General features: G+C 38.9%; 1 protein-coding gene across 2 annotated transcripts in view; it reads right to left on the bottom strand.

Annotated features, from left to right (window-relative positions):
• The window catches only part of Galntl6 (polypeptide N-acetylgalactosaminyltransferase like 6), a 984,872-nt gene that overhangs the window by 97,178 nt on the left and 869,728 nt on the right, over positions 1–17,966 (bottom strand). For both annotated transcript variants that reach the window (XM_028757776.1, XM_028757777.1), the window contains one exon: positions 6,896–7,013. In XM_028757776.1, coding sequence (XP_028613609.1) covers positions 6,896–7,013 — 118 coding nt within the window. The remainder of the gene's footprint in view (positions 1–6,895; positions 7,014–17,966) is intronic.

Raw genomic sequence — 17,966 nt, 5'->3', positions numbered from 1 at the left:
TTTCCTTCCTTCCTTTTCTTCCCTTCTTTTTCCTTCATCTTTTCATATAGCATTTTATATACTATTTTCTTTTTAGACAAATTCCAAATTTATTTCCTCTTGAGACAGAGTTTTACTGTGTAGCCGTGAGTGACTTTGAACTCACAGAGATCTATCAGCCTGCTTTTGAGTGATGACATTAGAGATGTACGTCACCATATCTGGTTATCTATCTATCTATCTATCTATCTATCTATCTATCTATCTATCTTCCTAGTCTTTTTCAAATCTATTTATTTTTAAACTGGGATCTCCAATGTTGCTCAAACTGGTCCAGAACTCACAGTTCTCCCGTCTCCACCTCCTGGGTACTGGTGTCCTGAATAGTTTTTTGGTCAATTTGACAAAAACTAGAGTTAAATCGGAAGAGGTCCCCTGCAATTGAGAAAATTGACTATAAGCAAGTCTGTGGGGGGATTCTTTTGATTGCCGATTGATAGGTGAAGGCTCAGCTCACTCACTGTGAGCAGTGACACCCTTAGGGTGTGAGTGAGTGGTGTGTAAAAACAAATTGAGTAAGCCAGGAGGATCCAGTCAGTAGGCAGCATCCCTCCATGGTCTTTGTTTCAGTTCCTGCCTCCAGGTTACTGCCCTAATTTTTCTCAGTGAGGTACTGTTATCTGGAAGAGTAAGACAAACTGAACCCTTTCCTCTCCAAGTTGCCTTTGGTCATGGTGTTTTATTACAGCAGTAGAAAGCAAAATAAAGAACAAGTATCATAGGTGTGTGCTGACACATTTTAGTCATAGACTGTAAGCACCAGAGTGTGGGAAGAATGATGCTAAATGATGTCTTCTGGACATGACAGGACAATTAAATTAATGAACTACCAGAAGGTATGGTTATCCATGCAAGATCAAGCTTGGTACCATTTCAACATAAATGGAGGAGCTCATAAGAGTCAATAACTAAGGAGCTATTAGCAGTGGATGGCTGCTGGAAGACAAAGAATAATTTTTCTTTGGGGATGTGGCCACTGGTAGATCGGCCACACTCCAGTGGTTGGTTCCATGAACATCCAGGGGACACTAATTAGACTTAGCTTTTTGATTGTTTTAGAAGAAGACATGTAACTGAGAGGAGAATGTATTTAGGGGAATCTGGGGGCAATAGAGAAGAAATAGGGTAAGGCTAAGATTATATTTTATTGTATATATTTAGGAAGTTCTTGAAGAATCAGGTCAAAAGACCGGTTAGAAGACTGTGAAGACTTCTAAAGACTGTGGGTTCTTCTCATCCATCACCTTTTAGGGTTTGTATGAGAACAAAGCTACACTTTAGACTGGTTCATATCAATGCTGTGGCACACATTTTATGGAAATGAATTTATGTTACTTGTTTATAGCCAGCAGGGATTGGCTGCTCAGGGATGGTAACAATATTGAATATTGTTGTTTCATCCTGCCTCACCAATAACCTTGCAAATAGAATGTCTGTGAAATCCGTCTCTCAGAACTGGCCTAGACCCATCACTGTGCCAAACTCAGTCTGGAGAAGCATTGCACACCAACAGTTGTTATCATTTTTAGCAAAGAGTCTTTGTTTTCCCTTATACATGGCCAAACTTTGGAGAACTGAGAGCTGTAGACCCCCAAGAGTTGGATGTGGTTGAAGGCAGAATATCTGAGAATTTTGTTAAGGAGAAATTCAGGATGTTTTGTTTACTGTTCTCTTCATTTTTTATTTTAAGTGACCTTTAAGATGACTGTCCCTTTGCATCTTAAAACTATAAAGCGATTGCAATTGTATAACATTCAATTATTAAGTTAGAAATAGACTGAACAGGATATGTTCATGCCATGTATATGCCATGTAGGGAAACTATATGTAGTTAATTCTGATGATCATTTTTGGCACTGGAGTTCACATTAAATATAAACAAACTGCGTTTGTTCTTGTGAAGTTCTGATAGAAGGTTAAAGGCCAATATATCTGATGTGATGAGTCGTTCCAAGTCATTGCTGCTCCCTTGTTTTAATAAAGAAACGGTTGTTCTGGGCTTAGGAATTAGTCCTATTAACTATGCTTAATCTTTCTTGAATAACCATTAAATTTCATAATAATAAAAATTCTGTGTCACACTAAATCATCAGAAGAATGTCAAATCCTGCATTTCACAAACAACCCCTGGGAAGAACCTGTATTGTCTTTTAAAATTGGCCACAAGCCTTTTTTCTTTTTTAAAAAATTTCAGCTAAGAGAAAATAGGTTAATGATTTTTATGAAAAAAACCCAATTTTGAATCCTTGTTTGATATTAACTAGATAATGACTTGTCTCAACAATTATGAACTAGAGGGCATTTTTTCCTTTTTCTTTCTTTTAAAATCTTTCATTAGTGTTGAATGGGATAAGAAATTAAATCCAATGACCTTTAAGTAGCAACTCATTATTTTTTCTTGTTAAGGGACTACATAGTAGTTATTATCACCACAGGAAGAAAAGAATGGTTAGAATTTTACAACACAGGTTGTTGAATACAGACATTTCATAAATTGTGAAGGGGCTCAGAATAAATGAATATTGTCCTTAAAGACCTCAGATGTGTCAGTCACTACATGACAGGCCTGTCACCTAAAGAATTTGTATGCTTATATTTAACATATTTTTTTATCTATTTGGTTATTTTTATAAAACACCAGCACCGTTTTCGCTCTCTAATATGCCAACATAGAAACTGCCATTTTACAAAACCCACAGGCTTACTTAAGGATTACTTCTCTCACTGTCCCTTTAAGAAAGGCTACAAGGCAGTGACCTGGGGAGAGAGAAGTGGGAAGTATATAGGAGAGGGAACTGATCCAGCTAGGGTGGAGTGGGAGGAAGAGCCAGCATGGTTCTGAGACACCTCCACAGGCTCAGCACTAGCAAGTCTCTTGAGACTGACGGGTTCCCAGGCTCAGCGTGGGAGGACAGCATTTATCACGTCACCTAACTGCTGGTCCGTAACACTCTCTGCCTTTGTGTTCTCATCATTTCTTGTGGCAACTACAGATTGGATGTCTGGAACCTTTGCTAGTGGGAGTGAGATGCTCAACAAAAGCTGGTCGAAAACCTGACTAAATGCTGCCTTCTCTCCCTGGCAACTGGGTAGTGTGGCATGATTTAAGAGACAGCTGGATGATTCCTAGCTTCACAGGGGCCCAGATCCATGAGGGAAAAAATGTGACTGTTGAGTTCAATGCAGGCAGATCATTTCTTTTCTTGAGAAAACTCCCTAAAAGTTATACTGTCTGGCTTTTACACTCTAATGTACAATCTGCTCATCTGCCAGAATCAGATTTTTTAGGAAAGGTACTTAGGATGTTGTGTTTGACCAAAAACTCAGCCCTTCATGTGAGACAGAGTTTTCTGGAAATATTTTCACTTGTCAATTTTCAGAAACTTTTGTGAAGTGATTCTTTAAAGGGTAAACACGTAGCATAGGTACCTGACAGTGACCACACACAGAAGAATTTTCAACGCTGATGTTTAAGTTGCCACTTAGAGTGGTTTCTGCATTAAGGTGTAAAACGCCACTAGCAAGGACCAATCAACCACCCTTGTTTCACAGATTTTAAATGCGGATCAGTCTGAACCTTATAATACTTTGCACTGGAAATTAATCATGATTTATAAAATATGTTCAAAAAATCAAATCAGATGTTTGATTTTCTTCTCTCTTTTTATTGTGATTCATAGGGCTATTTGTGTCTAATGTCTTTGATTGATTACTTTTGCACAAACTCTTGTTTCAATGCATAGTCTAAGAATCTGATCAAATTTATCTACTTCATAAATACTAACAGTGAGGGACAGGAACCCCAAGGTCAGCAAACAGGATCAAGAAGAAGGAAGAGACATGTTTTGAAATGGAACCCTGCTAAGACATAACTGTCACCAAAGAATCTATCATCCCAACCAAACAACCTAGGGCATTTCAGTCCTGAACTTGCAATGTGGTTGCCATGGTTTTTAGACAAAGACGACAGGACTGCATTCCAATTATATCCTATACAATGACAGACAACTGAAACATAGGAAATGGGGGTAACAAAATCTTGGGTCATCCAGAAGAAATGTGATAGGCACAAGTGACATTGAATTGAGATGAAAGTTCTGCTTGCTTAAAAATGTACCTTTGTGATTTAGAATGCAAGTGTACGATCAAGAGTCTTCAGATTTTCAAGGGAAATCTTGCTTTATCATACTGCTTGTTACTCAATGACGAGTATCTCTCACTTATTAGAAATTCTCTTAACATTTTAAACTTCAGGCATTCACAAATTAAGAGAATATCACAGACTTGTCTTGAACTACAAAAAGTAAATGCATTCTTTCAAGTCTGGTAGAAATAAAGAAGACAGCAATGCAGGGATTTTATAAATACCCTGGTTAACTGCAATGTTCTATCTTAAAATGTTTTATCTAAGCTTTATCTATAGGCTAATTGAACTGCAAGCTTCCAGGTAGTGTTCTTTTTTTAACCTTCTAGGAATTCTGGGATTACAGACAGACACCACTGCATTCTACTATTTATTTATTTATTTATTTATTTATTTATTTATTTATTTATTTATAGATACGTTCTAGGGACTGATTCTAAGTTGTTAGCTGCGTATGTGGGAGAACTCATTAGGCAGGGGCCAATGGACTGACAGGTAACTTGAGAGTGGGGGTTTTCAGGGATTGGATGTTGTCTTAGTTAATTTTCCATCGATGTGCCAAAATATTATGGCCAAGGCTATTTATTCAGAAAAACATTTAATTTGAGGCTCACAGTTCCAGAGGATTACAGTCCGTGACCCTCACAGTGGGGAGTGTGGCATGGGACAGGCATGCATGACTCCTGAACAAAGACTTTACATGTAATCCATAAGCACAAGGTAGAAACAGGTGTGGGCTTTTTGAGCCTTCAAAGCTAACACACCTTCTCCAACAAGGCTGCACAGTCTAATCCTTTCCACCAACTGGGGACCAAGGATTCCATCTGGGATGATTCTCATTTAAACTATCACAAGTGGTAATCCATTTCCTGTCTATTATAGTCTTAGCAATAAGGCTGAAATGGAGCATTTTAATCTCTAAGTGGTAATGGATAACTATTTCATCTTGAACAAACCATAAATATAATCTCTGAAAGTATAGTCTATATTTAATCTTTAAGGCCTAAGGAAATCCAATTTAAAAGAATTGTAAGTTTCTCCAACTGTACGATGGAGGAATAATGCTCACGTTTTAAGGTTATTTTCTTTCAAATCAGCTAATACAGAAGTATACAGTCCAGCATTTGGTGTATAGCACTAAGAACGTGGTTGTGTTGTTATACAACGATTACTGCTGCATTAACTTCTGCATATCTACCACAGCATGACATATAGAAGCTGCCCTAATAGAGGGACCCAAAGACACTGACAGATTCAAAGGTGTGAAACAATGCATCTGAAAAGGTGAGAAAAATAACCTAGATGCAAAATTATATGTTTGAATGGGTCAAAAATGCACCAATTTAGTAACTGGTATTTAAAGGTGAGATGGAAAATTCTAGATGTCCTGCAGTTTGCAATGACACCTCTGTTTCTTTCAAAGATACTTATTTTGTAACTCCTTGAGAAAAGTATAACGTTCTGTTAATACTTAGTGTTACAGTCTCATCAAAACCAGCTTGTTCTTACACTTCATAGATTCTAAAAATCGTAGCTGGATTCTTAGGTTTGACTTTAATTGTGTGTACTTTCTTTTTGCAACAAGCACTGTTGGACTTTGCAACGGAAGCAGTCACCAAAGGCTGACTTACATAGGAGGTTTCCATACGGCAATGTCACAAGAGTCAGCCTTTGCTTCTATATAAGCAATGGTTAAAATGAGAGAAAGAAAAGAAGTTTTTTTTCTTTATAAGACTGAATTACAAAATCCTATTGGCAAGTTGGAGTATGAGATCTCACAGTTTATTTTACTTTAATTATTTTTCATATGTTGTAATTTGTCATTTATTTGAATGTCATGAATCTGAAACTAAATTACAAACATATATATATGTATATATATATGTATATATAGCTATGCTTTATCACATACATCATATATATATATATATATATATATATATATATATATATATATATGATAAAGCATAGCATTTTATTGAGAATTGATCACTAAGGAAAGTGGAGAGATGAGCAGTTCCAGATAAAATAAGTACAAGATTTGTTTGTTGCTAACCTGCTCACATTTGAAATCCTAACCTTCTCAACCTGGACTACCCTGTTCATACCTGAAATCCTAACTTGCTCACATCTGAAACCCTAAGCACATTAGAGCGTGAGTCGGGCACATTACTACAGGTTTGAGGCCTGTCTGGTTTGTATAGTTTCTAGCCAGCTTGGCTATAGTTAAGAACCTGTCTCAAAATAAAGTAATTAAACAAAACATTAAAACTTGCTTTTCAATGTAACATTGATATGTTAAAATTAAATTTATTATCAGTTCAAGGAGTTTTGCTATAACTGGGTAAGACCAAAATCTCAGCTGCACTGTCTTGTCTGACCATGAATGGCAGACCTCCACTGACCTGATCTCTGTCTCCTCCTTCATTTTTACTCTCCTGTCCTTTATGCTATAAGCACTCCAGGATGAATACCTTTGCCAGGGGAGCAGTTGGTGTAGGTATGGAGATTTGCTCACCTATAAATAGTAGTGTAAATGGTTTCTTTTTGCACATAGCATGCCTGTGTCTCCCACTATAACATGGGGGAATTCGCTTCTCTTGTAAGAAGATCTCCTGGGAGTCATAGCTCCAACACAGATCACAAAGAAAAGTGACAAGTTCTATCAGAATTGCCTGTAAGTATGGAGTGAGGACGATCTGGGAGTCTTACCTTAAAAGAGATTTCATACTGCTCTCCGCCCCAGATTTCTAAGCCTGGGTCGTAGCCACCCAGTTCCCAAAACCACTTTCGATCCACTGCAAAGAGACCTCCAGCCATAACAGGAGACCTGGGAGACACAAGAGAAACAACATTTAAAGGACTGTGAACACGAAAAGCAGTAGTAGTAGCTTTGAAACTCACAATCTTGTTTAGTGGTCAAATAATGTCATTTTCCAGTACGGCTATCTATAAGCAAATGTAGAATTCTTATTGCATTTCCCACTGCAGTGATGTGGGAAAAGAAGCTCTGTGAATATCAAGATTGCAATTTTGTTCTGTCACAGCAAAGGTCCTTCACAGTCCCACTTGGTCACCTGGTTACCATAAGAGAGAAATGCATTCATATTAGTGAGTGATCTATTGGAAAATGTTGCTCAGGTTTATGGCCTTTTCTTAAGTTGAGAGAGATCTTTTACCATCAGAAAATGTAATAAAAATGTAACAGGCAATGTCTTTGATTTAATCTCTTACATGTATTCATTGAGCATCTACCTACTGTGTGCAGTTCATGTCCTATTCAGAGACTACGAAATAGAATACACTAGAGTAAATTTTAAAATGAAAATTTGTTTATGTGTGTGCGTGCCTATGTATGGGTATGTGCACATAAGTGCAGGAGCCAGTGGAGTCCAGAAGAGGGAGTCAGTTGCCATGGTCCTGGAATTATAGATGGTTGTGACCCCCCTGACAGGATTCTGAGAATTGAACTCTGGTCCTCTGGAAGAGTATATGGGCCCTGAACTGCTGACCCATTTCTCTAGCCCTAAGAGAAATATTTTTGAGGGTGTAGATGTTGTATAATTGGCAAGATCAAAGATCTAGAAGAAAGATTTATCTATCCTCCCTAGGGAAGTGCACAGGGTATATAAAGAATCTCATGTAACTTTTACAGTTTGTTAGAAATACAGATTTTAGCATCAGATGTCCCTCCAGCAGCCTGTTACCACCCCCATTTTCTGCACATGGCATTTCAAAGTGGAATTATAATTGTAGCTGGAGCAAACTGAGACTATAACTGGGTGAAATTCCTGGTGAACATATCACCATAGTTATAACCTTTATTTCTGCAGGGATGGGTTAAAAGCCACTAGCAGTTTTGAGTTTTAGAGATTGGGGAAAAGAAATCCTGCAATTAATTATTTAATTATGAATAGGTATACATCAGGAAACAAAGTAGGCACAATAATCTTGTTTAGAAATGATGTTACAAAAAGTTTGAATAGCATGTTTTAGGTTAACCTGTCTACAAATTAAATTCAAATGAACCCATCAATTATTAAGAGTATTGAAATTTATGAGGATACTTCTATATTTATTTGTTCTTGCTGTTCTATCAGGTTTTTTTGCATCATGATTTTTAGCCCTGTTAATAGAGCAGAACTATTTGGAATTTTTGTGCTTTTGATGAATTGCCTCATTATAATGAGGAAACGACTTTTATTATTTCTCGTGATATTCTTTGCTCTATCATCTATCCTGTGTCACTATAACAACAGCTCTTATTTCCTGGTGTTCTCCAGCTCTAGTATTTATAACCTTTACTGATATTTCACATTTTTAACCATTTATGTATTCATACTGAACATGGGTTTCTGGGTTGTTGTTACTAGGTACAGTGGTGGTGTAGCATGCATGGAGACTGGGACTAGATCCAGGTGCCAGCTCTAATCAGTGCTTGGAAGGTGGAGGTATAAGGGTCAGTTTACAGCCATCCTCACCTGTGTAATGAGAGGCCATCTAAGCTGGCCTACACAAGACCTTTTCCTCGTCTCCCTGCAAGAATGGGTTGTTTATAAGACACACACACACACACACACACACACACACACACACAAACAGAGCCTGCTCTATAATTGATTGATGTTACATTTAAATTATCATCTCCCATGTTTTCTGTCTGTGTCAAGTACATTTCCCTTCCCTTCATTTCTCTTTTTTAATTTTTTTATTCTGTCATATATTACGCTCTGACCACAGTTTCCTCTCCCTTTTATCCTCCCAGGCTCTCCCCACCCACTCACCCCACCCCTTCCTCCCCTTTCTCCCAGATCCATCACCACTACCACCACTACCATCTGCCCTCGCCAACCTACCAACCCCATCTTCTGCCTCCCCCCAGAAAAGAGCAGGCCTCCCAAGAACATCAATCGGACATGTCTTAACAATCTAAAATAACAGTGAACACATACCATCACATCAAGGCTGGACAAGACAGCCCAGTAGTGGTCAAAGGGTCCCTGATGATTAATTGAAGTGTTTGGTAGCAGCTTTCCATTTTCCTTTCTTTAGTTTTTGGAATTTTTTATACATTTAACTACCTGTCATGCACTCCACACTGAAATGTTCATATTTCAAAGTAATTATGCTTTGAGAGCACTTAAATATAACATTTCATCGTAAACAATACACACATACATAAATAACACACAGCATATATACAAATAAATGAATTGCACAGAAAATAATATTAGGAATAGTATTTCTGTATTCTGTCAGGCTTAAATAGTTCCAGGGAAAATCTAGCTGTGTGATTTGTCTATAGAACCGAGTCTGTGGATTGAACTTCAGACCCAAAGGACTCAATTCTGGGCAATGTTACACTGAAGCCAAAAGAAGAGAGCTAGGTACATTCTGCTTTATTAAGCAGTAAATGACACATGGAGTGTGTCATCCTGTCTTCTCCCCAGGAAAAACGAACAAGAGTCGTCAACATTTCTTTACAATTTCTTCTGCCCTTTTTATTCCACTTTACGTAAGAACTGGTCCTCAGAACTCCGTGTTGGTCCCATTCTCCAGTTTCGCATTGGCCTGTCTACTTCCTGCTTGATTTCTTCCAAACCTTCTTTCTGTTTTGTTTCCCTGGGGATGTGAATGCACTGTCGGCATGGCTAGTGGCTCTGTGTCCGTGTGACACATGAACGATGCTTTCAAGCACTGTTCACAATATCACCCATCAGTCCTCAAGCATTGCAATTAAAAACATTTGTTATCCCTGGGGTGACTTCTAAAATTAACATGGCCATGAAGATTCCTTAGTTTTCAGGCCATAGAAATATGTGACTTTTCTGCATACTTAAAGGAAATGAATTTTCTATTTCATACCAACACTATTATTGAGCTATGTAATAAATATGCTCTCATTTTTGCATGTGGTTAAATAGCTTCCCTTCTCCACAACATTTTTTTTTTATGCTCCAAATTTGGTTCACTCTTAAATTAGTGAGGCTATCATGTAGAAGTTTGCTGGCACAATTCTTTATTTGGTAGCAATGACAGAAATCTGTGTTCTCATTTGCAAATGTACATTTCAATGCCTATGGATGGGTTTCTCTTCTAAACTAGGACATTATCTGAACGTTCTGTCTCCATCCTGTAACCCTCACAGCATTCTGAGGAGTTGCCAAACTACCTACTCTCCCTTATTTAATGAATTGAGTCTTTACTTCATGTATTTAGAAAAAAAATGGTAGAGGTTTAATTGAAACATGCTTTCTCTAGGGCATCCTTTTAAACTCCTGTCTGAAAACTTCAGGAACATAGAGAATGGCTTCAAATTTTAACACATGCCAAGTAGCCTTTTGGATCAGAGAAACAAATGCACACACAATACTGAAAAATAAAACTGTGAGAAAAATATTTTAAAATATGTGAGCAATTAAAATTTAGGTCCAGTGATGTGAAGGGAAAGTCACTATGGCCTCTTAGGAAATAAACTGGCTCTCAGTCCGCTCTTGTTTCAGTGAATACAGGGAAACTTTTGGACATGTGGGATGCAATGTGAATTTTTATCAGAAATGAAACGACAGTTTCCCTCAGGACTCCACCAGGCTGAGTCCATCAAAAGGAAGGTGGCCCATATGATTCTCAGTCACACAGTTGATCCATGACTCAGAACTCTTCAAATAAAAAAAAAGCAATAGTTTTTATCTCAACAAGAGTTCAGTTGTGCAACAAGTATTTAAAATGCAAAGAGGGCCTTTAAGCGATAAATCGCATCTTAAATTCAGAGATTGAGAAGTTTTTGAACATTTGGGACAAAATCTATTTTGTGTTACATAATTGTGTACAGTGAAATGAGATAGCTGAAGGAGGACGGAAGAATGTTATTGCCCTTAAATTATGCAAGGAGATGGCCACTCCAGGGGCAAAGAACACAAGTCAGAGCTTAGAGAATGACATTGTTTAGAAGGCCAAGGAGTAGAAACAGGGAACATGTAATGATGATTACAGAAATTTGTTTCAATGGCAGCATCAAAGGAGAAGTTGCCTGGATATCATGGTAACGAAAAGGGCAATAAGGGAGGAAGTTTAATGATGGCAGCCCATGCTTGCGTTGTTCTGGGCTCAGCTCTCCGAGCAAATCTAGGCACCAAGAAATACTATCTTAGCATCACGATACTTCTTGTTTCTACCACTAGGAGGCACCAAAAGGCCTTTTACACTACACAACACAAACACACACACACACACACACACACAGATATACACACACACACACACAGAGGTGCATGCATGCATGTATATACACTTTCTTCATACTTTTTGTCCTTTTCAGAAAAGAATAAACATCAGCAGTAACATTAAAAAAATTCATAAAAAAGGTATTTTGATTTCCTTCCAAGAGGCCCCAGTAACTTGGACTGGATCTTAGGAATGAGTGATTCTTTGATTTAGCAAGTAAATGGTGGACTTCAGAAGTAATCTGATTGACAAGACGAACATCGCAGGTTTCTCAAATTTTGTATTTGATGGAACCTGATGGAAGATGGTAACAGTATTGGCCCTACTGAAGTATGGCTTCCTTTAGTCATGCCTTATATGGTACATTCTATCCTGACTTGCTTGGCCAGGTATCTTGGTTTTCCAATATTGACAAGTGTGGTGCAAGAAGGATATACACTGCGGATTGCTTGCTTCTATCATGGAAGCCTGGGACTTGTGAAGAAATTTGAGCTTCACTGCCAGAGACAAATAGCCCTGCTGACCAATCAGCACCAACGGCCATGAGTATGAGACTGTTAAGACTACCTTAGCTTATCCATCTCTACCCCAGCCATGAATGACTACTGTCACACGAATTACCACAGGCACAGATTAATTGATCTATTGCTAACTAAGTAGGAGTCAGTCATGTTACTTAAAGAGAAACCAACAGAACAAATTGAGCTGTGTTTAACTTATGACCTATGGACTTGTGAACCAACAAAACAGTTGCTCTAAGTCACTGGTTACAGGGATGCATTGTCAGGCAAGCATAGAGAGCACATGGCAGAAACTTACTTTGAGATTCAAGCTTTTAAGGAATGTGTTAACAGTTGCATTGTGCACTCAGTATGTGAGGATACTCAAGACAGTACTTTGATTAGCTTCATTTCTGTGATGCAATCTTCTTATTAGTTTTATTTTCTTTATGTATTTACTCTGTGTGTGTGTGTGTGTGTGTGTGTGTGTGTGTGACAGTGCATGAATGCATGTGCAGAGGTCATTGGGTAACTTGCGGAAGTTGGTTTTCTCTTCCCACCATGTTGGTTCTGAAGATCCAACTTCGCAATTTTCAAGTTTTTGTGGCAAGCATCTTTGCTCATTGAGCCATCTCACTGGCCCAGGATTATTTTTAAAGTTGTGTCCACACAACCAGGGGTATATTGCCATGGAGAGCTGAGTTGCAAGAGCAACTCAAGATCAAAATGAAAGGCTTTTTTTTTTTTTTTTTACTTTTTAAGGGGAAAGAGTTTTGTTTTTCTAAATTTACAAATGCAAACATTACTGTTAGAAGCATTCTTGGTCCTGTGGAGGCTTGATGTCTCAGTGTAGGAGAATGCCAGGGCAGGGAGGTGGGAGTGGGTGGGTGGGTGGGGGAGCACCCTCATAGAAGTAGGGGGAGGGAGGATGGGATGGGGGTTTCTGGAGGAGAAACCAGGAAAGGAGATAACATTTGAAATATAAATAAATATCTAATATAAAAAAAGTAGGAATGGAATACTGCCAACTGGTCATCTGAAACAGGGGGCAGAGTTAAAACTATTTCACTTTTTGGATAAGATGAGGAGAAGAACAGAAGCATAAAGTCATGGTACCTAGTTTTACTGTGATGTATCATGATTGATCAGTTTGTTCCTATTACACACACACACACAAGACATGCTATGTTACAATTTCAAAGGCTTTGTAAAATTTCATATGTGTTTTGAAATCTGCCTCATATTTACAATAATAGATGCTCCTGTGAGTGGGTATCAAGTGTTCATAGAAGAAATCATATGCACTTTAAATAGAGCTTAAACCAACTAATGCAGTCTGATGGTCCTGGCTTGATGTTTCCAAAGTGCTTAGAAGCTCCTGGCTCCATGTCTGCTGTAGTTGGGCCCAAGCTTTAACATGAGATGAAATGGGAAACTCCATAGGCCAAAGGACCCATAGCGTCTCACGTGTGCTAAATAGTTTATCAGTCTCAGTCTTCTCGGTAGACAGGAGGCTATGGCTCTCAGCTGCTGTTTTACAGTTTAGACTGGTGTGTGTTTGTATGTATGTATGTGTGGGTATGTGTGATGTATGTGTGTGTGTGTGTGTATGTGTGGTATATGTGTGAGTATGTATGTGTGTGTGTGTATGTGTGGTATATGTGAGTGTATATGTGTGGTGTATGTGTGTGTGTATATATGTGTATGTGTGTGTGTGTATGTGTGTGTGTATATATGTGTGTTTATGTGTGTATGTGTGTATGTATGTGTGTGTGTATGTGTGGTATATGTGTGTGCATATATATATATATGAGTATGTATGTGTGTGTATGTATGTGTGTGTTTATGTATGTGTATGTATGTGTGTGTATGTGTGTGTGCATGTGTGTGTGTGTAAGTGAAAACCAAAGCTCTACGAAGAAGGGAGCTAGAGACACTGCTAATATAGAACCTTTCCTGTTTCTACAGTGAATAGAAAGATGGACTGACCTGGGTGGATACAGCTTGTACTTCCTGCTAACCTCAGTCTTTAATTGGTGCGTGCTGAGTGATGTATTGGGGCCATCATAAAATGGCAGAGCCACTCCTGGTTTCCCTTGATGAAATATCTTCTAATACTTCAAATGTATATGGAGACATAGAAAATTCAAATGGGTTGTTTTCTTGTTACTCTCTGCCCATTTCAAATGTAAATACCAAGTTTCTATTTGATTCATTTTTCCTGGGCAATGTCAGGGATTTAACTCTTGGCTCAAGGTGTAGTTTTAGATTTTAAAATAAATGAATAAAATTTTGATGTTGGAGAGTCAATCCAGGCCCTTTCCCTGCTATGCAAGTTTTCCACTATGGAAGATATACCCCCAGCCCTGGATTTAAAAAACTACATAAAATTATAGAACCTGTTTAATTATCCCAAACTTCTTTTGAATTTTTAAATTTTTAAGTGGCCACAGAATTTGCTCATGGCTCATAGTAGATACCATGACAATGACTACAGGGTGACAGGTTTATGAATCTTTCATGGGGTTTAAACGGTACAAACCCTGAAATTCACATTGCAGTAATAACAAGAACAGAGCAATCCATGGGTTTATAGGCCTGAAAACCAAGCTTCATTCTTTTGCCCGCCTGGTTTTCTTAAAGTGCCCTGGGATGTTTCGTGGATGATCAGGAGTGAGCCAGGGTATGTTCATTTTCAGATCAGTAAGTCACTTCATTGTTGGGTCTGTTTCTTCCTCATACTTCCCCTAGACTGCTCTGTGAGCTTGGACACTCTATGGAGGCAGCCCCTGAGGGCCTCTTCCTGAGAACTGTTATCCTGGGTGTAGGCACAAAGGAGAAACCGTTGTTTGCTTAAGCTCCAAAGCCACAGTGCTCAGGCTCAGAGTCTCACAAAGGCTGCTATCAATACAACAGCTTTAGTTTCTGAAAGTTTTATTCTCTGCAGGGGCTGAGATTCAGTCTGCTAGCCTGGACACCTGCAGATGCCAATTCATCATCTTGAGTGTCTCTGTGGTCTTCTTGCTCATCTTTCAATTCCCAGTTTCCCTCCACTTTTTAATTGAAAAAAAAATCTGCTTATACTATACTCACTGACCTATATAGAGGCCTGGACATTGTCAGCAGGCCACACATTCACTTTCTGAATGCCAATGTTCACTTAGCAAAGATCTTCTGCTCCCCTATACATGGGTTGGATTGCATTGTTATCAGGACAGGGAAGGGCTTCCCCAAAGCTCTTCTATCTTCTACATCATTTGTCTTTATCAGGATGTTCATCCCATCCTGATGCAGAGGCATCCCTTGGGTCATTACAGCATGCTGGTGAATGCGAAGCACCTTGTAGCTTCCGGTCTTCCTGCTTCTTCTAATCTGCCAGGACCTGGTACTCCCTCCTACTCTCCTGCCATCATCCTTCCTCCTTTGTGTTCTCTTTGTCCAGTCCAGTCTCTTCTCACTCTCATCAATACCAACATCAAAAGGAACACAGTAATGCTGTGAAATGGCAGAGCAAATTACTCACTTCCTCAGTAATTGGAGACTTTTCAGAAGCTCAAAGTCCCCAGTGTAGTATGGGGAGCCTTTCTTCTTGGATACAAATATAACTTTCCATTCACGTAAATGCTAGTTATTAAAATCTAAGCATGGGTGAACGACAGGAAAGCTTTTTTTTAGTTTCATTTATTTAATAAACATCTGACAGTTTCTTCTTATGAAAATGCTTCCCCTTTATCTTAGCAAGCAATGAAAACTATGCTTTTTCTCTCTCGTGCTGACTGCGACTCGAAGGACAATTTTTTTTTTTTGCTTCATTTGATGACATTTTGCATCAAACTGGAATTTACTAAATGTGGCCCAAGTCTCCAATACTCTTAGGGTCTATATGATGTCAGTCCAGGATCTTCTGGCTATTATAGTCTCTGGTGAGAAGTCTGGTGTAATTCTTATAGGTCTGCCTTTATATGTTACTTGGCCTTTTCCCCTTACTGCTTTTAATATTCTTTCTTTGCTTTGTGCATTTGGTGTTTTGATTATTATGTGACAGAAGGTATTTCTATTCTGGTCTAGTCTATTTGGCATTCAGTAGGCTTCTTGTATGTTTATGGGCTTCTCTTTCTTTAGGTTAGGGAAGTTATCTTCTATAATTTTGTTGAAGATATTTATTGGCCTTTAAGTTAGGAATCTTCACTCTCAATTATACAAATTATCTTTAGGTTTGGTCTTCTCATTGTATCCTGGATTTCCTGGATGTTTTGTGTTAAGAACTTTTTGCATTTTGCGTTTTCTTTGACAGCTGTGTCAATATTTTCTATGGTATCTTCTGCACCTGAGATTCTCTCTTCTGTCTTTTGTATTCTGTTGGTGATGCTTGCATCTATGACTCCTGATTTCTTTCCTAGGTTTTCTATCTCCAGGGTAGTCTCCATTTGTAGTTTCTTTATTGTTTCTACTTCCATTTTTATGTCCTGGATGGATTTGTTCAAATCCTTCACCTGTTTGTCTTGTAATTCTTTAAGGGATTTTTATGTTTCCTTTTTAAGGGCTTCTACCTGTTTACCTGTATTCTCCTCAAATTCTTTGAGAGTGTTATTTATGTCCTTCTTAAAGTCCTCTATCATCATCATTAGAAATGATTTTAAATCTGAATCTTGCTTTCCTGGTGATATGGGGGAATTCAGGACTTTCTAGTGTGGGAGAACTAGGTTCTAGTGATGCCAAGTACCCTGGGTTGCTGATGCTTATGTTCTTGCACTTGCCTTTCACCATCTGGATCACCTTAGCGCTACCACCCTTGTCTCTTGTTGGAGCCTGTCTTTCCTATTATTTTGGTTGTTTCAGAACTGTGTGGGGTGGGTGTTACTACTAGGGTTAGAGCTGGGGCCCAAGATCTGCTCAGTGCTCGGGTCCAGGTGGGAAGGAACCAGTGCTCTGGGCCAGGAGTGAATTCCTGGGTCCTAGTGGGTCCCAGTTATTCCCTGTTTGGGGGGGGGTGTTGCTGTCTCCTTACTTAAGATGCTGCCCGGGTTAGAGCTCCTGGGAGGCCCACTTCCTCTGGGTTTTGTGAGATTGAGTGCAGAGCAGCCTCCTGGGATCTGCTCAGTGCTCGGACCCAGACCGGAAGGCTTCAATACCTTTTATTAACTATTTAGTTTTTGGTTGATTCCCATGATACATGTGCTTGATGGCCTTCAGTTCTTAAGAACAAACCAGAAAGCTAGGTGTGATGAGACATGCTTCTGAACATGCTTCCAACACTCTTGGAACAGCTGAGACAGGAGGATAGAGGTTTTGAGGACAGGCTAGACTACACATAGAGTCTCTGTCTCAACAGTAACAGCTATAACATTAAAAAAACCCCAAAAAAGCAAAAATAAAGTGAAATATGGAAAAATGGTAAGCACAAATCCTATAATTTTTAAAGCAGCTAGAGAGAGAATCATTTTGTGGCTTATGAAGGACCTTGGAACTTCCACCTTGCTTGTTGGGCCATTTGATGTTGGTGCTCTGAGTGCTCATATGAATGCCTGCCTACAGTGGAGAACACAGGCTATGTGGAAGTTGAGAGGATGCTAGGGTCGTTGCCACATATTAGGGTCCTGTTTCTGTTTACTGCAGACTTAAAGTTCTAACTCTTTTCCTGGAGAATCCTTCCGTGTATAAAAGTATAGCTGCACAAAGTTCTTCATAAAGATGAAAGGGAATTGTAGATGTTTAGGCAGTGAATACAAAGACGAAATACAAAGGAGGCTATGACTGCTCTTAAGGGGTTGAGGCTTTTCTTATAGATATAAGAAAGAGCACAGAGACATTTGATAGAGGCCAGAGTGGACATGGCCAGTCCATTGGACTGGGCCATGTGAGGAGAGGTGGAAAGGGAGAGGGAAGAGCCAGGAGACAAGAGGTCATGGGGCAAAGAGACCAAAAGACCAAAAGAGCCAAAGGGTTGCAGAACCTAAATGGCTGGATTATGTAGGAAAATGTCACTGGTGGAAGGACATCCCAACCAGTCCCTGGGCTATAGAAGTTTAGGGTAGAGAGTCAAGTATACCAGCCAGGTA

The sequence above is a fragment of the Grammomys surdaster genome, unplaced genomic scaffold (genome assembly GCF_004785775.1).
Source record: "Grammomys surdaster isolate TR1022 unplaced genomic scaffold, NIH_TR_1.0 126182, whole genome shotgun sequence".
NCBI classification, from domain to species: domain Eukaryota; kingdom Metazoa; phylum Chordata; class Mammalia; order Rodentia; family Muridae; genus Grammomys; species Grammomys surdaster.
The sequence above is the reverse complement of the archived record's forward strand: the minus strand, read 5'-3'. Positions and strand labels throughout refer to the sequence as shown.